The sequence below is a fragment of the Caloenas nicobarica genome, chromosome 21 (assembly GCF_036013445.1).
Source record: "Caloenas nicobarica isolate bCalNic1 chromosome 21, bCalNic1.hap1, whole genome shotgun sequence".
Taxonomy (NCBI): domain Eukaryota; kingdom Metazoa; phylum Chordata; class Aves; order Columbiformes; family Columbidae; genus Caloenas; species Caloenas nicobarica.
The window spans coordinates 5968778-5987884 of NC_088265.1; the positions used below are offsets into that span (position 1 = coordinate 5968778).

The 19107-nt window shown below is 54.3% G+C and overlaps 1 protein-coding gene across 2 annotated transcripts; it reads right to left on the reverse strand.

Annotated features, from left to right (window-relative positions):
• Positions 1-577: 577 nt before the first annotated feature.
• On the reverse strand, positions 578-19062 carry SLC41A1 (solute carrier family 41 member 1). 2 transcript variants are annotated; one of them, XM_065649268.1, is made up of 12 exons: positions 18976-19062; positions 18311-18459; positions 17272-17999; positions 12174-12281; positions 8659-8730; positions 8219-8363; positions 7735-7881; positions 6824-6971; positions 6165-6244; positions 5218-5352; positions 4043-4191; positions 578-2778 (listed from the first exon to the last, which is right to left on the reverse strand). In XM_065649268.1, the coding sequence occupies exons 3-12, from the start codon at positions 17752-17754 to the stop codon at positions 2593-2595; spliced, it is 1653 nt and encodes a 550-aa protein (XP_065505340.1). In that variant the 5' UTR covers positions 17755-17999; positions 18311-18459; positions 18976-19062; the 3' UTR covers positions 578-2592. The 2 variants fall into 2 exon arrangements, with proteins under 2 accessions (XP_065505340.1, XP_065505339.1); XM_065649267.1 differs by having other exon boundaries at positions 17272-18002.
• Positions 19063-19107: the final 45 nt, after the last annotated feature.

Below are 19107 nucleotides of genomic sequence, written 5' to 3' on the forward strand. Positions count from 1 at the left end.
GAGCACCCCTGCATCCTGTCCCATGCACCCCTGCACCCCCAGACCCTGCCCCATGCACCCTTGCACCGCCGGGCTCTGCACCCCCAGACCCTTCCCCTTTGCAGCGAGAAAACAAATAAAGAGAATCCACAACACGTACACACATGTACATATTTTTAATGCAGCACTACCCAGCTGCTGAGATTCCTGCAAGGTCAAGTTGATGCCAAGATGTTTCTCTTCCTAACACGCATCAGTAGCTTCCCCCATCACTCTTTCTTCCAACCAGAAAAGGAAAACACAACCCTTCCCCCTACAAACCAAGATGGCAAACGACCCACCCTGCACCCCGATATTTAGTGTGTGTGGGAAACAACCTGCGCCTGGGGTAGCACAGCCCAGGCTGGAGGAGTTGGAGCCAGGAAGGGCTGGGGGGCAGCTCCCCAGGCCCTGGCGTTGCTGGGACTTGGTTTAGGACTCAGCTTTAGGACTTCAGTTTCAGTGTAAGCCCAAATAAACTGCGAAAATGCAAGAGACACCTTAACCAAGCAGAGGAGCGTGAAGGAAAAACACCACAGGCCACATAAATAAAGTTCATCTTTATTTAACCAAATATAATTTATCAGTTAAGTTGACATCTGTCAATTCAGTTATAGGAGCTATAAATAATTAAGACAGTCTCTTTCCTTTAATAAAAAGAGTAAGCCAGTATTTTTCATTTGCAGTCAGCTGTAGAGTAGGCATGCATTTGAGTGCAACTGGTGGGAAAAGTTTTTGACCATCAATATTCTTCAATTTTAAATCAGAGTCTTCCCTGACCTGTTCCCCACACACCTTAGGCCTTATACAAACATCTGGACACCCCCAGCCCAGCAGCGCGACAGCTCTCGGCCACCTCTGGTCTCATCATTTTACAGGAGACCACAAGCAGTAGATTCTTCATCTGAGGAATCTTTTCTTGGGGAACTAAATAGTGATGTGACACCTAAAAGACCAGGAGAGTTTCTCATATATTTATACATACATAAAAGCTTAAGAGTTAATGGGAGGAAGTCTCGTATCTGTTCCTCAATGTTAGGCAGAGAAATGAGGTGAGCAGCAGAAAACGCTCCCGAAGTCCCTGGGCAGAGACTTCGGTACAGGAGGGGCTGAGGGTTGGTTCGTTGGTTTATTTTTTTTGGGTTTTTTTTTTTTGAGCAGAGTTTTGGCCAGACGAGCTGTGTGAGAAGTCACATCACCGGGGTGGAGAGCACAAGGTTCAGAGATGGGGAAGGAGAAAGCCAGGCTGAACATTAACGTTAGTGAGGAAGAAAGGGGAAAACAGTCTCAAAAATAGGTCACCTGCTCTTCTGAGGGTCTGAGCGAGCAACGAGGGCAAGATCCCAGCTCTGCCTCCCGAACACGGCCGAGCTCAGACACCCACAGGAGCAGGAAAAGATTGTTCTGCAGCTCCAGAGAGGTCCTGAGCCGGCAAGAACCCAACCGCCCTTTGGTTTGGACACGTCTGCTCCGCAGCTTTCCAGAACTGGTTGCCCACTTGCTAATCCTGACCTTCCAACACGCTCATCTCTGGAGTAAGGGCCAGCTCTGCAACCCGACCTCTGGGTTGGGACAACGCTTGATCCCAAACTTCGATCTTGACTTGGACAGGTGCCTTCGCTTTGTTTTCTGGGGGGAGGCAGGAGCTGTTCCTAATGAATCACTCCTGACCTAAAAACCAAAACTGTCTGCACTTAGGCAGGGCTTTGTAGAGCTCAACTAGTTCTGGCCTAGCACTGAACAAGCTCCCCAGGGAGGTGTCACAACCCCAAGCCCGTCAACATTAAGAATCAATTGGCCAACGTCCTCAGACACATGGTGTGAGTTTGGGGTTGTCCCGTGCAGAGACAGGAGTTGGAGTCGGGGTCCCTTCCAGCTCAGGACATTCTATGAGACCCGAGCTCAACCCCGTCCCTGCGGGCACACGGGAATGGGTGATTCGGCACAGAGGACCCATCTTTCCTAATCCCTCTCGTGTGCTTTGGAGCTTTGTAACCTCATCTGGGTGTTCCTGCTCCGGCGGGGGGATTGGACTGGATGAGCTTTCGAGGTCCCTTCCAGTCCCTGACATTCTGGGATTCTGAGAGCAAATACAAGAGCTGAGGAGACAGCAGACACCCCACACCCTCAACCTCGAGGCTGTACTTTGCTAGAAGGTGCCTGTTCAGTAAAATAAACCTGAACCTTAACTCCAGTATTTAAAACGCTTATGAAGCGAAAAAAGCAGCTCTAGTGACCGGGATCAGCTCCCTGTGTGATCTGACTGATCAATGTCTTCACTGTAACCTCGGTTCAGACCCAACTACTACGGAATTGCACTTGGTGATTGTCTTGTTACACGTTTTTTTTTTTTGTCCTTCCTAAAACTAGATTTACTTTCTGTACAAACTTGGCTTGAAATATAAACCACATAAAGTTCCCATTGAAAATAATGAGAATCCAGTATCAAAGATGAAGTCTCAAGAGAGACAGGGTGTGGGAGGAAGCCAAGGAGAGCAAGGGTGGAGGAAATGAAACACCGACAACAACATGAGAGGAGGAGGAGAGCCGTGATAACGGGGGCAGCAGGAGCAGCTAGTCTCCCACATCCGAGTCCCGGTCACCGATGTGCCAGAGGATGTAAAAGCTGAAAGCGAGAAGACCCGTTCCAAACAGGTCCCCCAGCGCTGTCAAGTACGGGATGCAGTAGTTGTCAGGGTCGAGGTCCCTGCTCCAGATCCAGTGCACCATCCAGTCGGCAACGTACAGGAGGATGAGAACCTGGGATGTGGGAAGGAAAGAGCCGCATCAGCCACAAATCCCGACCTCTGCGGTCCCGGCCTGGGGACGGAGCTGGGGGCCGGTCAGAGCCACCGCTGCCCCAAGCAATAAAAACAGCACCAAGAGGAATTTGGGGAATTTCAGAGGGCCCCCGGGCATCCAAACCCCTGTGTCCTTAACAGCCTCTGCCCGATCCTTCTTTAGCTTCACGTGTCACCATGAAACTTAGGCTTAGAAAAATTAGGTGTAAATTTTACATCTCAATTTTTAGATCTAAACAGAACAAGGTCGAAGAGATATGGGGCAAAGAGGGGACTTGGAAGCACGCAGGATGCTCGGGAAGGGACAGCAAGGTCCGGCTTTCAGAAATAAAAGAGCAACTGCCCAGCAGCTGAAACTACCAGAGTGATGTTCTCCCCATCCACTTCAGTGCAGCGAGGGGCTCGTGTTAATCTCTGAAGACGAGAAAGCCACACTGGATTCTCTCAAGCCTTAGGTTTGGGACAAGGATCTGAGGAGTCCACAGGCCTGTTGCTAACGGCCCTGGCGTCCCCGGGCCGGGAGGGGACACAGCAGAGCTCGGGACACGGCGGCCAGCGCAGGGTGCTCCCTCTTCGCCCCTCTCCGAGCGCCCAAGCCCGCAGCACCAGTTCACAACCTAAATTTAGCCCCCCGGCTGACAGCTCGCTGCTCCGGCCTCTGATGGATGCTCTGACTCATTTCCTCGTGCTGCCTTCGGTTGTCGGTTTTAGGGGACGCTGAAACCAGGCCTAAGCGGAGGGGGCAGCACAGCCGGGCTTAAATCGGGAGCCCCACGGTGCAGAGCGGGGCAGGACAGACCACACGAGACACGGGCTCCCTGCAAATTCCACATCCCCTTTCCTTCAGCAGCAGCTTTAGAATTGCTAAAGCATCTTTTATATGACAGATTAACACACACGAGAAACACTTCTGCTATCAGAAGGACTTGAGAGAAAAGACAGATTCAAAACTTGCCAAGAATGGGAGGTAAGAAAAAACGGCGTGTACAGGTATCAACAAAGGAGGATTTATTCAGTTTGATACCAGCTCATTTGACAAGCACAATCTACTTGGCGTAGCTCTCCCTAGCGCACAAATCTCTTGCCTAGGGACAGGCTGTATCACTGCACCCTCAAGCAGTGTATCTACAACTGAACTGGCTGGACAGGCCCCCAGAGCAGGTGACGCCGCAGTGTCCCCTCGCTCCTGCGGGGTCCCAGCCCCCGGCAGGGCTCCCGCTTACCTGGAGAAGCGCAGCCATCATGTAGAAAACTATGAAAATCAGGGTGAGCGTCGTGTGTCCGCCTTGCAAGGAGTTGATGGTGTAAAGGAAGATCAAGTGCCCAGGCACGACCAGAAGCAAGAGCACACGAGCGGAGCGAGAATTCACATCTGCAGGGAAACCGAGACAGAGCTCAGGCTTCAGGTGGACTTGAACACACAGGGGCTCTGCAGCTTCTCCGGGGGACGAGGCGGCACGACCGGTTAAAGCAGAAGCAGGGACCAGCACACCGGACCCTCATCCCCACGCGGCAGATTCAGGCTGGGAAGCAACGCCCTGAACAATGCCCCAGCTGTCAGGATGCCCAAGGACTCTTTGCACCAGCTTGGTAGGAAAGTTTAGCCCCGTCCCCAGAGCAAAAGCTGTTCCTAGCTGCCAAAAGGACTCGTGTCTCACGTCCGACAGCACTCAGTGCAGAGCTGTCGAGAACTCCCTGCGGACACCGAATCTCATCGGAGCTCTGTCTGCTCCTTGGCTGGCGATCAGCTTTCTAACAGGTCACCACCACATCGGAGACGTCTCGCCGCTCTTCGGGGACACCCTTGGCCCAAAGGCTGCAGCCTCTTTAGGAAGCCCGGACACTAATAGTCTCTGTGCTGGAAGGCACGTTTGGGCTGTGCTCTGCCACAGGACTGTCACAAACAACAGAGCTGCCAGAAAGCCTCCATAATTGAGAAGCTTTCTGCATCCGTGAAGCTTTCTCTAGCTGCAAAGCTTTCCAGAGCTGTGAAGCTTTCTGCAGCTCTGTAAGCCCAGCAGAGCCGCAACGCTCCAGCAGCCCCAAGGCAGGTCTCAGTAGCCTGGATGTATTTGGAAAAGGCGAAGAGGGTGGAGGATCTACAGTACTATACAGTCAGGGCATGGCACTTGTGCACCACGCTCTCCTCATCGAGCGGGGCCGCGTCCTCCGCACGGCAGCTTTGCAAAAGGTCTGAGCGTCTCTAGAGGGCAGAGCAGACCAGAGGACCAGCCACACCGTGAGCTCACAGCTCGGAGCAGAATTCAGCCACCATTTCCCATGACAGCAGCTGCCACCGACACGTTTAACCCGCCACCGACACGTTTAACCCGCCACCGACACCAAACGCGGCTGGCACGAATCAATATGCTAATATTTCAACACCCAGCTTGGATACCTGAGCTGAAGAAGGTGGTGCAAGGGCTGGGGCACTTGCGAGGGGCTGTTTCGGAGCTCTCTCCAGGCATCCCGCTCATGTGCAGGTACGTGGAGATGCGACTCGCCTGCACCGCCACCAGGTTGCCACCCACACCTGCAGATACGGAGAGAAGCAGTGAAATGACATCTCCAACACTCCAAAGAGCTGTTTCCAAACAGCCAGCAGATCTGGAACCACCAGCTGCCGGAATAATGTAGGACAGTCTATTTTTGACCCGAATTCCACTTTTGCAGGATGTAAAGAGCTGAGACAAAGCACAGTGTTCTACAGCTTCCCCTTAGTAAAATAGATGCAATTCTATTACTGCAGCTTTGACTGGAAGAAATACGTGAAACAAAAATGACAAGTCAGCCACCAAAACAGATACAGGAAGTTTAAAACTATTATTTTTTGCATGAGGCATAATGAACCTGTGGAACCCACTAGCACAGGATGCACTGGCTCAGAATTAGCTCTGTTATTGCAAAAAGTAACAAAAATAAGAGTTTCCTCGGTTCATTAGGCAAATGGGAGGACAAAGCTTTATACCAGGAATGATTAAATTTCCTGACTCTTGAGTTGCAAATCCAAATCTTTATGTCACCAGGTGCCACAAGGCACATATTTTGGAAAATGGGGGTGTCCCACCAGCCGGGAGGAATCAGGAAACGAAGACAGTTTTTGTTGGGCCCCTGGAAAACGTGTCTTTTAGACAACAGCCTCCCGGGCCAGCGAACCGCTGGGGAAAGGCTGGCGCCAGAGGGAGCCCCGCTGCCGGAAAGCTTGGGTCTAACCACCGCGTCCCACTGCCAATCCAAAGGGAATTAATTAGTCTCCTTAATCTGCCTGAAATAGGCACACGGGGTGACTCCACTGTCTGCCAAGAGTCTCCAAGAGCTGCAAAGCCAGAGCGGAAAGGAACTCACCGTTAATAACCGGTGTGAAGACAGCCATCCCAGCAAAGTTTGGATTTGTGACCATTTTGTCCAAAATTAAGCCCCCGATACTGCAGAAGGAAGATTGAAGAGGTCAGTGCTGAAAGCTCCTGAGGAGATACCCAGGGTGACACATGCACCTATTCGCACACACCTATGGTTGTTGCACGTGATTTCAAGCCTCAACATGTGATAGCAGAAGCCAGTTTTAGCAGGGTCTGTCCTCATCTCTGCCAAAAAACATCAAAGACTAAATCCCCTAAGGTATGGTTTACTGCAACACAGTCATCAAAAGCAGTCCTGCCCTTCAGAGGGCAGAGAGGGCTCCTGTGCAGAACACTGCTAAACAGGATCCGTGTTTACTCCACGGCCATGCCAGAATCTCCCTGTGCAGCAGCTGGGACTTTGCTGGACTCCAGCAGTCAGGTGCTTAATCACTCCTGTGCCTCAGGACATAGAAAACTCTGTCTTTGTCTAGAAAACACAAAATAACCTCCCATTTACTGGCAGTCTGGGACTGTGGAAGCAGAAGATGTTTGGCCCTCTCTTGTTCCAGAATCTCCCACGGGCTAAGAGGTTGAAAGGGCTGGGGGAAAGGGTTCCTTGTCTGTTTGCATTTGGGGAAGAGGAATTCCCCTGTGCCTCCCTACCTGCTAATTCCCATGGCCATAACGACCGGATGCCAGCCAGAGTACAGCACCTCCCGGGTTGCTTCGTTCTTCTTGGTGATGACGACCCAGATGGGCAGCACAGCTGCGAAGCAGACGCATACCAAAGGATTCAGGTAGGCTTTGATCTCTGAGGGGGAAATAAGCAGAAGCAAGAGATGAAGGACACGTCCCGCTGCGGGGAGGTGAGGTGCTACTTCAGCTCGGCTCATCAAACCCGTCGGCACACTGTTGTCACCCTCCGGAGCCAGAAACTCCAGCAAACTAGAGCGGGCCACGCTCAACCCTGCGGGACACGGCATTTCCTTCTCCTGGTGTACTCACAAAAGCTTTATCGACAGATCCAAGCGAGATCTCTTCAGTTTCTAACTGCTCATTCCCACTTCCCACTCTTGGGCAAGACCTCCCAGCGTCGCTTCACCTTTGGCTGAACCTGGCTGAGTCACATCCCCTGCGTCCCAGCTGCCGGGGAAGGAAGGTGGAGGGGAGGAGGAGGAAATTGAGAGCCCTACAGCTGCAGCTCGGCCCTCAGGATCCCCAGCTGGTGCTGACAGCACCAGAGATTAAATCCACAGCTGCCTTTTCCCACTGCTTTAGCCACAGTCAAGCCCCTGGCACTTGGAAGGGAGACAATCTCCCCCTTATCACTTTACCTGGTGAGAAGGAAGTATGCAGATCACTGCCAAGACTGTCTGCAGCTACAAGGCAGTAAGAAGGTCCGTTTGCTCCCCTTATCAGTCCTGACTAGGTCTCACTAACTGAGGAAGCTTCCAGGCCAGGCATCCTATACACCCCGAGAACAGGATGGGTAAAGGAAGAGGGTGAAATGAGAGGGAGACGCAGCAGCACGTGGAAGGACCAGGCAGAGACAAAGGCCTTTTGTTGCTCCTCACCCGTCTCTTTGTACAAGCCCCAGCTGATTCCCGAAAGCAGAGCCAGGGTGACGAGATCCCCCAGGCTGGCAGCGATTGGCGTGGAGACGTTATCAGGGTTGATCCCCATCTTCCTGGATCCGACGATGACCCCGATCATAATCAAGCCTACAAAAAGAGGAAGAAAACAGGATGAGGCCAAGGGGAGCCTTTTTCAGGAATTTCAGGAAGAATTTCAGGAAGAATCATAGAATCATTTCAGCTGGAAGAGACCCTAGGATCATCGAGTCCAACCATAACCTAACTCTAGCACTAACCCACGTCCCTAAGAACCTCGTCTAAACGCCTTTTAAACCCCTCCAGGGATGGTGACTCCACCACTGCCCTGGGCAGCCTGTTCCACTGCTCGACAGCCCTTTCCGGGAAGAATTTTTTCCTAATATCCCATCTAAACCCTCCGTGGTGCAACTCGAGGCCTGGCGGCTGTGCAGGGTCTGTTGCTCACCCAGAACAAGGGAAGCGATGAAAGCAGTAGCCACGCTGCTGGCACAAAGCAGGAGAGCGTGGACAATGTTGAAGTGCCCGTTCAAGATCCATCCGAATACCACAGCTGTGATCGCGGCCAGGAAGCCAACCACAGTAGCCTGAACCTGAAAATAAAAACCAGTTGGTTACCAAGAGAGAGGAAAATGGTCCTGGGGTGAGGGAAGAGGGAAACACCACCCGGGGCACCATTTCGGGTGGATTAGCAACAGAAAGGAAACACCCAGCCTAAGCTAGAGGGCAAATACTTATGGTGAGGTGACTGTGGGACAAAAAGGTGCCATTGGACATGCAACATTGACAGCCAGCAGCAAAACCCAGGCATTTACACCTTCTGACACTTGTCAGAGTCGGGTTTGCACCAACTACCAATATTTCCACTTTTCTTTCGCATTTCCTTACCTGTATCAGAGCCATGTTCCCCGTTATCATCCTCCAGAGGTCTTTGGGTGTATCCATTTGGCCAATATTAGCCTGCAAGAGGACACCGCAACATCATTAAAAACTGGCAGCGTTTTGCATGTGCTAACAGTCAAATTCCTGCAAGTTTGTACCAGGAGTAGGAGAGAGTAATGACCTCAAATCCTTAGCTCTTATTGGAAAACAATTCAGTAGCAAAGGTGTGTGTCTGTGTGTCCGGCTGGGGCACAGCTCTGCAGTAACGCCCATCACTCGGGTCATACACCCCGGGTAGCTAAAGCACCCCTGCCAAGCTACTCAGGTCTCGCACTCCAGAACACCAAAGCCGTTCCCAGTTTTAGCTTCAGCACCTTCTCCTTCCCAGCTGCGGGAACAGGTTGACACTCTCCTACGAGCCAGACCCGCTACAGAGGGGGTTTTGAAGGGAGCGCAGAGAGGAATCGACATCAACGGACTGCCTGATGAAAATCTTGCGAAAGCAACACGAAATACTTTGTCCCCGTGCGGAGTCGCGCACTGCTGCTTATTGACCCGTTGAATTCACGCCGCTGGCCATCGAGCCGAGCCTGGCTGGGGCCCAGCCGGGTCACGCTGCCCCTCGGGAGGGAAACGGGGCGCGCAGGCTCCCGGGTCAGCTCCCCGTGTGCCCCCGCTCCCATACGGACCAAGGCCAGGGCAGCGCCACGGGGGCGCAGGAAGCTGGCAGCAAAAACACCTGTTTCGGTTAAAAGCTGAGTAAACAGGGCTAACGCCACGTGGAGACACCGAGGAGCGGGAAGCGGCCGCGGCACACGGGTCACCGGGCACCGCCACCGCTGATCAGACTAACCAGAACAGACAAAGTAGCTTGGGGTACAGTCCAAAATAACCCAGCGGAATCACCGCGGGTTGCTGGTTACTGCAGAGCACGAGGGTTCTGCTCTTCCCTACCACCTCCTAGGTCACGGAAAGAACGGACAGGCAGAGGGTATAAGCTTATATTCCATCTATCGGAAGCCGATGAACATGAAGAGGAAACAAGTTTGTCACTACGAAAGCGTAAAGGAGCAATGTGAAGCGGTAAACGCGTGTTGGAGTTGCTGGCTGACAGGGTGAAACTCAGACTTCTGCTCAACAACACAGCGGCAGTTTCTGCCTCTCGGGTTTCCCTGCTGGCCTCTGTCAGGGGTGATCAACTAATCCTCCTGCTCTCCTTGAGAGAACTATCAGCTCATTTCAAGCAGCACTGAGACGCTTCTGTCTCTGCAGTGAATTTATTCCAGTCAGTTTAGTGGGAAGGAGGAAAGACTGGAGAAAAATCAACAAATTGACTGGAGTAGCACTGAGCACACCCAGCACGGGGATTTGAGCTCCATATGAAGCCTGACCTCAACATTCCAGCCACATGGCAATTAAGTTGGGATTAACATAACCTAGCTGTAGTCACTGGCAACGGGATTTTAATCCTTTAACTAATGGGAGAGTTTCGCTTCTTAATTGTGAAAGGAATTTCTGAGGTGCCTTAATGCAGCCCTAATTAGAAACCCACGGTCTGAGAATGCACCCCAGGCTGCTTTCCAGCGGTCCGGGGGCAGCCCCCTCCGCACACCTGCACACAGGTCCCTGCGCCGATGGAAGAGCAGGGCAAGGGGAAAAAAAACAAGAGAAAAACCCGGGAGATTGTCCTGTCCCACCACACACAGCTCTGAGGACACCAGCTGTGCCAGTTTCCTGCCACAGCCACCGCAGAAGAGAGGGGAAAGTTTTGCATTCCTGCGACTTTCTGCACAGCAGCGTTTCTGTGCCAAGCCTGCCCCAGTGTTGCTCCATTCCGGCCCCATAAGGGAAGAGGACGGAGAAAACGGAGGCGGCAGAAACACCGTCCTGAGCCGAGCGCTCACCCCGAGTGGCTCAGAAAGTACAAGCTGGCCAAGGCCAAGTGGAGAACGGCCTGTGTCTGGGACAGCAAGGATCCTGACGTGCTCCAAACAATGGAGAGCGAATAAAACAAAGGGATTTGTTTCCCAGAACGGAGGGGCAAACAAAGCTCAGCCTCTCGGCCTGTCCCTGCAAGCCGTGGCACGGGAGCACAGCTGGAGCAGGGGCAGCACGAAGCTTTGTCCCCCTCCAGCCGCCCTGTCCCCCCGGCACTGCAGGAACGCAGCCCCAGCCCAGCGTCGGCCCGCTAAGGCTGGCACAGCCGTTCCCCAGGCGGCTCAGTGCTCGGCTCCCTCAGAGATTGAGGAGCGAGGGCCGGATCCAAGAACCCCGCGGCCGGCAGGAATAGGCAGGCAGGGGCTGGCGAGCAGAGGCCAAGCCAAGGGCCGGTCCGGGGAAACGCCGTTTGCCTTCCCGCTCCCCGGGGACAACTCCAGGAATGCGATGCTTGCGTGCCGCAGGTTCGGCGGGTGAGAGCAGTGTCCCTTTGGTAGCTGCTGCAGGAGACAAAGGCTGGACGAGCGGCTCGGAACGTTGGCTCTGCTGCCATCCAGGAACGCACCCAAAACCTTGGGCCTCGGGGGCCAACAAGAAACTACTGAGGAGCAGAGAGTCACAGCCGGCATCACCTCATTGCTCAGGATGGAAGAATAAGAGCAGACCCAGGAGAGCAGACACACAGAGACCTTTTCAACACTCTCTCCTGCAGCAATCAGCACGCGGATGCTGCGGGGAAGGCAGACGCAGCAGCTCTGCCAGCCACGGTTGCTGCTGTTCTCCATCCCTGCATCTCAGCGAGCACCTTCTGAGCAGCTCCCGCAGGCCCATCAGCTCCTCTGCGCTGTCAAGGCTCTTGCTGCAAGGGCTCTTCTCCCAGCAATTCACAGCACAGCGCTAAAAGCTCGGCAGCAGGCAGCTAACACCTTGCAGATCCACGGTTCAAAGCTACGCGTGCTCCCATTGTGGGAAACGGAGAAACATCAGGCAGTCACTTGCTGTCACGCTCAAGCAGAAGATGTTCTGCAGAAGGACGGAGTATTATTGTCCGTGCTAGAGAGGGTGTCAGTCTCTCTGCAGCGCCGCTCAGCTACAGAGACAGACTGCTGTGTTATAGAAACATTTACACACAAAGCAACTCATTTACAGCTGGACTAACACAGCATTCTGAGGAGCGAACAGAGCCTGCCCCCATACCCCACAGGGAGCTCACTGTTTCGCAGGGATCGGACTGAATTCAAGCAAGAGAAACGCCCAGCCATGCCTCTCCATCAGCTTCGAGAGGCTGTCAATCCACCTTCCAGCTCTCGCTGCGAGGTCCCCTGTGTTTTACCCTTTGCCGTACAATTCTCCCCAGGCGCTCTCAGCTCCTGGCCCTCCTAAACCCGGCTTGTTTCAGCCTGTGCTCAGCTTCCTCGTAAAGAAAATCGGACCGAAGCACCCCAGATATTAAACTGCAATGTGTCTCCAAGCCCATGAGCAGCCACGACAAGGAAGAAAACTGTCAGCAAAGCTGAAGGACTATTAAACCTACAAATCTGACCAGTCCGGTGGGACTCCCTCCCAACTCCCTGGATACTCACAGCTGTTGACAGGCGAGACGCCAGAGTCATCTCCAGGTTCCCCTTCAGGCCCAGCAACGCAGGTACCAAGATAAATATCTCAGTCACGTATTTGAAGACATCCCAGTGCTGCAAGATTAGAACAAACAAGACCGTTAAGGAATAATTGTGGCCGGCAGAAACATTTGCTTTGGACTGAGCATCACTTACTCATCCACGGTTGAATCCCGGCACTGCCCCTGAGCAGACAACTCGGTTCCCCTTCTGCTGCCACACTCTGAATTTTGCAGCAATTTTACTGGTTTTGACATTCGTGTAGTAGTGACCACATGTTCCTGCTAAGCTCAAAAAACCAGATCTCAGCCTGCAACATTCAGTTTAAAACCCCCCAAAGATTAACCACTGGCAGAATGTTTATGCACGCAGAGGCCAAAATAGGGAAAGATGAAAAGACTTTGCCCAATACTTGCAGTTTTTGGCAGAACTAAGTACTGGAGTTGGGTCAGTCTCAGCTGAGAGCCATTCCCTACACGTGTGTCTTACAAATCCATTTCAGAGCAGGGTATTGTTGCTCCTGACCCGGCCAGCTCCAAAAAGCAGCCCCCACGGCCTCCATAGCCCCTACCTCACCTGGCACCTTCATTACTCAGCTATTTACTAATTACTCTGGCTCCAGAGTTGAGTCAGCCCACTTGGGCACGAGGCAGAAGAGACAGCCGCGGTTATTTAGGAAAAAAACCAAAGAGTAATTGCAGGGTAAGCAGCCTTAAACGAGAGCTTCTGTGAAAACACAAAGCCACCCCAAAAAACTCACAACCGCATTTAAAAAAAAATACCCTGCAAGCTACACAAACCTCATGGCCCCATTTCTTATTTTCGTGAGTGCTTTGCAAGCAGGTCCTGTGTCCAAAATAGCCCCCGCTTCCCACATCGCCCGTCTGCCGTACTCCTTAAAGGACACGGGCACGGCTGGAATCGCGTTCTCGCAAGCCGAACACGTTGACAGTCGTGGCTCTTGCACTTTTCTTCCTGCAAACGTTACCTGCAACAGGCTCCATCTCTCGCAGCGGCCGACCGCCAGGCTAATTCGCCAACAGGACAGGTATTTCTTCCTAGAGCAAAGAACTTTATCGGCCAACACCTAACAGCAAACACAAGTCGCTCTACCTGCATGACTAATACCTTCCCGTGGGGCAAGACCTCGGGTATTTTTGTTTATTTTTCCACCCTTTGCGCTGCTCGCCTGCAGCACCGCGCCGACACGTTCCAGTTTCCTGGCAGGTCCTCCGCAACACCGCTCACTTGAAAAACCATTTGAGGGAAAACGGTGCTTACAGGGGTGCTTGAGATGGGTGAACTGGGACCATTTTTCCTCAAAGACCGTTTCCCAGTTGATAAAAATCCCAGCTTGGTAAGACAAGCTCACCGTGCTCTGCGGGTGCACAGACACAAGCTGCTCAGCTATTGCAGGCGCAGCCCCAACCCTCTTTCTGCTCGAGGACACGGCTCCTGAGGATCCCCGGTTTCCAGACTGTCCTGATGGAACGAACATTCCTCTCCCAGCCGCAGCACCTTAGGAAACCACTGTGGTCCCCACAGTCCCCGCTCCAACCACCCCAAGGACTTGGGAGCCCTTTCCACAGCAGCCAGAGGTGCTCGGGAAGGGACAATGCGAGCAGAGGGACATCCCAGCTCAGTGCTCGCTGCTGGGCAGGGCAGGAGACACAACCCGGCCCAAATACTTCACCCAACGCAGCGGCACATCAGCCTGCGCCTCCTTTAAGGTCACATCCAGGAACAGGCGAGCTCGCCTCTCCTCGGTCTATTTTTAGGCAGGCATTACGATTATTTATCTGCTTGTTGTCCGGCTGAATCCTTCGCCATGACTTCCCTCAGTAGTATCTAGAACTCGACCAGCAAGTAACACGCTCCCGCTTCCCCGCGGGACGAGCTGGGTGTCACCAGCGTCGCTTAATGAAAGGAACGTCGGCGTCACTCAGACCACGGGCTGCAAGTTGCTGCGCAAAAGTTTCCCGGCTCGTTCTGCCTCCAGAGACCACAGGGGCAGGACCAGGCAACAGCTCCGCACAAGCTCCCTCACCTTATCCCAACCCTGCCTTTGTAAATTAACCTTTAAAGGCGGCTGCGCTGCAAACCGGTGCCAGCAGCTGGAACTGGAGCTGGCGCCAGCAGCTCCCTGAGCAAGACGGGGGTGTTCCTTGAGGAAAAAAAAAAATATATAAAAGCCATCTTCAGGGAATGAAGACAAGGAGCTTTCTGCAGACATCAGCAGCTTGCTCACTGCAAAGAGCAGGACCCACGGGCTCCCGCCAGCTTTCTTAATATAAGATGTTATACAACACTGGCCTACGGGCAGTTAGCGCACCTCGGGGCCTCCCCGGGCCTGCGGAGAACACAGCTCCCGCGGAGACGTGTGCCACGGTGGGGCTCCCAGGGGACAACCAGGGCATTTGGGGGAGACGAAAAAAGGGCAAGAGACGAGGAAATATAAATTGAAGTTCAGGACATCGAGCTGTTAAAAGCCCTTTATCCCTGTAACAGCCCCTCTGAGAAGCACAGAAATAAGCTGGTTTTCTACCGGGCCTGTGGCCTCTCTGAACACAGATCTACCCCGACGCCAGAGCTCGGAGAGAGATCGGACCCCGGCCTGACAGAGCTTCTGGAAGAAACACCAAACCCCGGGCGCCGTTTCGCAGTTTCCTCCAGACTCGCTGCCTTCCAGGAGCTTTGCCCCTGCAGACAGAGATTTCCCGGGTAACAGCCGCGCCTCGGCCTCTGCCGTTTTCAGCCGCCGCGTGCGACGTTAAGGCCGACAGGAGTCACGAGTGATGGCGCGATTTCGCTCCGATCGCAGCGGGATGGCGATCCACGGCGGCTCGGGGAAGAACGACGCGCTGCAGGTCGGAGCTGGGACAGCCTTGGCGCGGCTGCTTCGCTTCTCCCTCCAAAATACCACGGAACAAGCGGCCTGAACAGCAGAGCTACAGCTCAGAGCCGCCCCAGGGGATGCTGACACCAGAGGTGGTCAAGAAACGAGCAGAATCCCTCCTCCATACAAAACACCATCCATCCCATCCATAGAATCGCCAGGGAGCAGACAAATCTGGAAAACAACAACTGGGGCTCTGCTGGGAGAGGGGACTGTGCCAATAGTTGGCTACTGGACACATCACCTGGCCCAAAGGTCTCTCCGATCTCCAAGGGAGCAGAGGCAAATTCTCCATCCAAGAAGCAAATTCATCAGGACACATTAACAGGACAGCACGGCCAAAGGCCAGGGCTGCTTGTTTTCACAGTGGGGTGACCAATTAACAGCTGGATGATCAGTCCGTTCATCCAAAACGGAGGAAATTGAGTGTACGGAGCTCTCCGTCCATCGCGAACCGCGGCTGCGCTCCATGTGCTCCCCTCCTTCCACCCATGGCTTCGAGGCTCTGGGAAGCCAGTTATCAAGATCAGCTCCCCAGACTTTACAGCCACGTTCCCATCCCCCTTTTCCACCCCAAGGCATTTAGATGCCTCATTTAATCGCAAGGCTTAAGGGAGTTAGAGGAGCTGGCAGGACAAGCTGCAGAGCCGCACGCTGAGCTGCTGCGGGACAGAGGAACTACGCGGCTTTATTTCTAACAATCATAAAAATAAAAGGTAGAACGCAGCAGCACGCCGCAGTATTCACCCCGGCCAGAAGGGCTGCTCCTTCTGCAGGAAGGACTTTAGGCTGGGTTCAAATCACAGGCTCTGGGAAATTCCCAGAAGAGCCACGCACGAGTTTACAGAGACATTGCAAAGGGAAACGCGCTTGAAACGTCTTTAAGAACATTATTCTGGTAAATCTCCCCTGGATTAATGTAGCACAGCCAGCCTTTCCTGTTTTGAGTCACTTCACAGCTATCTCGAGAGGCTGCATCAAGTGAGACCGTGATGATGACCAGCACGCAAAGGCATGCGGGGAAACAGCCATCGGGGATGAGAAAGGGAGGACTGTTTGCTTGACCACCCACAAATACAGAAAACGTGTGAGTTACTGGCACACAGCGCATCTGGGGATGATCATAACTGCCAGCAACGCAGACAAGCGACTGACATTCGAGTCTTTCTACGCCAACACTGAAAGGGCTTGTTTATTGCACTTAAGCAAACAGAGGAGCTTCAAGCGGAGCATTTTTGGTTGACCACAGCTCCAAAAAAGCTGCCTCCTCCATCCAAATAGCTTCATAAACCTCCGCTACGCAGATGATTGAGTTGTGTGCCTCGGTCACCGTTTTGGGCTGAGCATTGAGACAGCAGCTGATCTGCTGCCAGGGACACACGTGCTTGGAAAACCTGCACTAGACCGCGGTCCCCGCAGTCACATTTATCACCTAAAACCTAAGCAAGATGCGCAGCCATCGGGTTTTCACCGTGTCACTTGTCACAGAGACCCAACGAGATATCCTGTCTGGTAACACAGTTTTCACGCAGAGGTAACAGCCGGCTCTCTGGATGGCCTTTCCTAAGGCCCAGGAGGAACCACCGACTCAGCCCAGTCACCCTTGGCCACTTCAACAGTGTGAAAATGCAGCATAAGCGCTGCTCGGCCGGGCTTTGAGCTCTGGAATGAGCCACCACACCAGTGTCCCGCACCCAGTGCGTCAGGAGCATCGTTAACGCAGCCGGCGCGAGCACGGCGTGCTGGGACAGCACAGCAAACACCGGAGATGGAAAAGGGACACAGAACCCGCGGAATCAGTGACGGGAGCTGGGGTGTCTCCAGCCACCATCGGGGAGCTTTATTTCAAGCTGTAACGCACAGAGGGGTCTCTGTTCCCAGGCAGGTGCTTTGGCCGCACGTGTCCCAGCCGCAGTCTCCTCCTCGGAGCTGGCACCGCGGCGCAGCGGCGCCCGCAACCTCTCCCTGCTCCGCTCCAAACACCACTGAGGTCTCCCCCCATCTCCCTTTACCCCAAACAGCATTCAAGGTATCAGGTCTCCTCTCCTTGCAGCTGCTATCTGCTGAACGAGCATTGGCATTCAAGTCCCTCCTGGCTTGAGATCAAGCCATGGTCTACATAAGCAGGATTCAAAGCCCAGAGCCACGCCAGGGAAGTATCGGTCCTACCTGCACGATGTCCAGCACCATTCCAGCAGCAACTGTCCCAAAGCCTGCCAGGAGGAATGGAAAGAGGACCTGCAGCCCGATGGAAAAGGAGGTCTCCTTGAGTGGTGAGGCTGGCTCAGGACCTCGGTCTGTGCTGGTGTCATCGCTTTCGTTGCTCTGGCTGCCATTTTCCAGCAGGGCGTCTTCTTCTCGCACTCCTTTCGCGTTGGCGTGAGACTCCAGCACCACCACTTCTACCCCGTCACCATTAGGTCCCCGGAAATCTGGGGGCTCCACCAGCTGCCCCCGGTCCGGACTGGTGAGATGGTCCATGGGCACGATGGGCAGCACGACCCCGTTGCCCTGGTGGGTCTCCTTCTGCTCTGGCTTGGAAGACATGCTGCAGAGCAGCTCCCCTGACCCTTGGCTTGGTGGACCTACAGCCAGCAGCTGTTCCAGAAGAGATTTTCTGCCAGGAGCTTGTGCAAATGGCCTTTCCGGCATCTAGAGGCGACCTCTCCTACCCCTGCTCGCCTGCCTTTGAGTGCAGAGACTGCTCCTGCACCAGAGATCCCCATCAAGCAAAGTCCAGGAATGGAGGACACTGAGCACTGAGCAGGGAACACCGCAAGGACTGGGAGCTGCAGCAAATTCACTCTAGTTCTCCTCCTCTCCAACGCTGTACAGCAGCCAAGCTTGTCTTCTTTTGATGTGTGGCGCTCTAGTGCATCTTTCTTCAGGTCTTTTTCCTGCTGTGATGGGGCAACCCAAGAGAAAAACACATGAAGTAAAGACCACTGAATAACACAGACACTTGAAGGGATGAGAAAGAAAAGAGTAGATACAAGAAGTACTGGCTTTTAGAGATGATACAATCCAGAAAAGCTCTTCTTACTACCCGGGCTCGGTTGCTTTCTCCAGTGGCACCGTCCCTCCCCAGAATTTGAGCCTTAAGGCTCCCGTGGGCTTTTGCTCTGTTTCGTGCTCCCTGCCAAAACGGCCAGCAACACCAGTGAGCTCCAAGTGTCACTGCCGTCCTTGTTCCAGAAGAATTTCTCACCTTCCAGCACGAGGCGACGGGAGTTCTTATTTAAAGTAACAGCAGGTTCCCCGTTAAGGTTACTCTCTGAGCTGAGCAGGCTGTAGGGTGGGAGCTGGCATCTGGACAGCTTTGCAGCCAACGTCACGCTCTGAGAACTCGTCTATCACCTGAAATACGTGGGAGGAAAACGGATATTTTATTGGGTGTCGTGGCAGTCGGTATAACAGCCCATTCATTTGCGTGTTTCCCTTCCACGTACACTGAAGGCTGCGCTATCCCCTCGACTCTAAACCTCCTTTCACAGCCCTTCGGGGGCTGTGTCAGGGAACCGCGGGGAAAAAGCAGCTCCCTGCTCCCCGTGCCCCAAAAGCGAGCACCGGGAGGGACCCCCAACCCGCAGGGCAGGGACACCCGGAGGCCAAAGCCCCGCAGGGAGCCGGAGGAGGCCGGCGGCCGGCCCGGGGCTCTGCCCGCTCCCCGGGTGCCGCAGCGCTGGAGCTGCCGCAGAGCCCCGCGGAAGCGCTACCGGGCGAGCGCGGGGGGAGCGGGCGGCCCGCAGCCCCGTAGCCGCTCCAGCCACCACCCTCCGGAGCGGCCCCGGGGAAGCGCGGCCCCGGCCCCCGGCCCGACCGCTAGCCTCCGGATGCCCGCGGTGCCGCCGCCCGGCGCTCCGCGCATCTCACCGCCGCGGCCCCGCCGCTCCGCTCCGCTCTGCCCGCCGCGCCGGACCCGCCGCAGGTTGCCCCGCACCGCCCTGACATCACCGCCCGCCAATGGCGGCCCTGCCCAGCGCGCCGCGCCGCGCCCCCATTGGC

Coding starts and splice junctions, on each gene's coding strand:
- SLC41A1 (XM_065649268.1), bottom strand. CDS start 17,754: ATGCCGGAAAGGCCATTTGCACAAGCTCCTGGCAGAAAATCTCTTCTG. Junction 8,731..12,173: donor CGTCTCGCCTGTCAACAGCT/GTGAGTATCCAG, acceptor GTCCTCTTGCAG/GCTAATATTGGCCAAATGGA. Junction 4,192..5,217: donor CACCACCTTCTTCAGCTCAG/GTATCCAAGCTG, acceptor GTTTCCCTGCAG/ATGTGAATTCTCGCTCCGCT.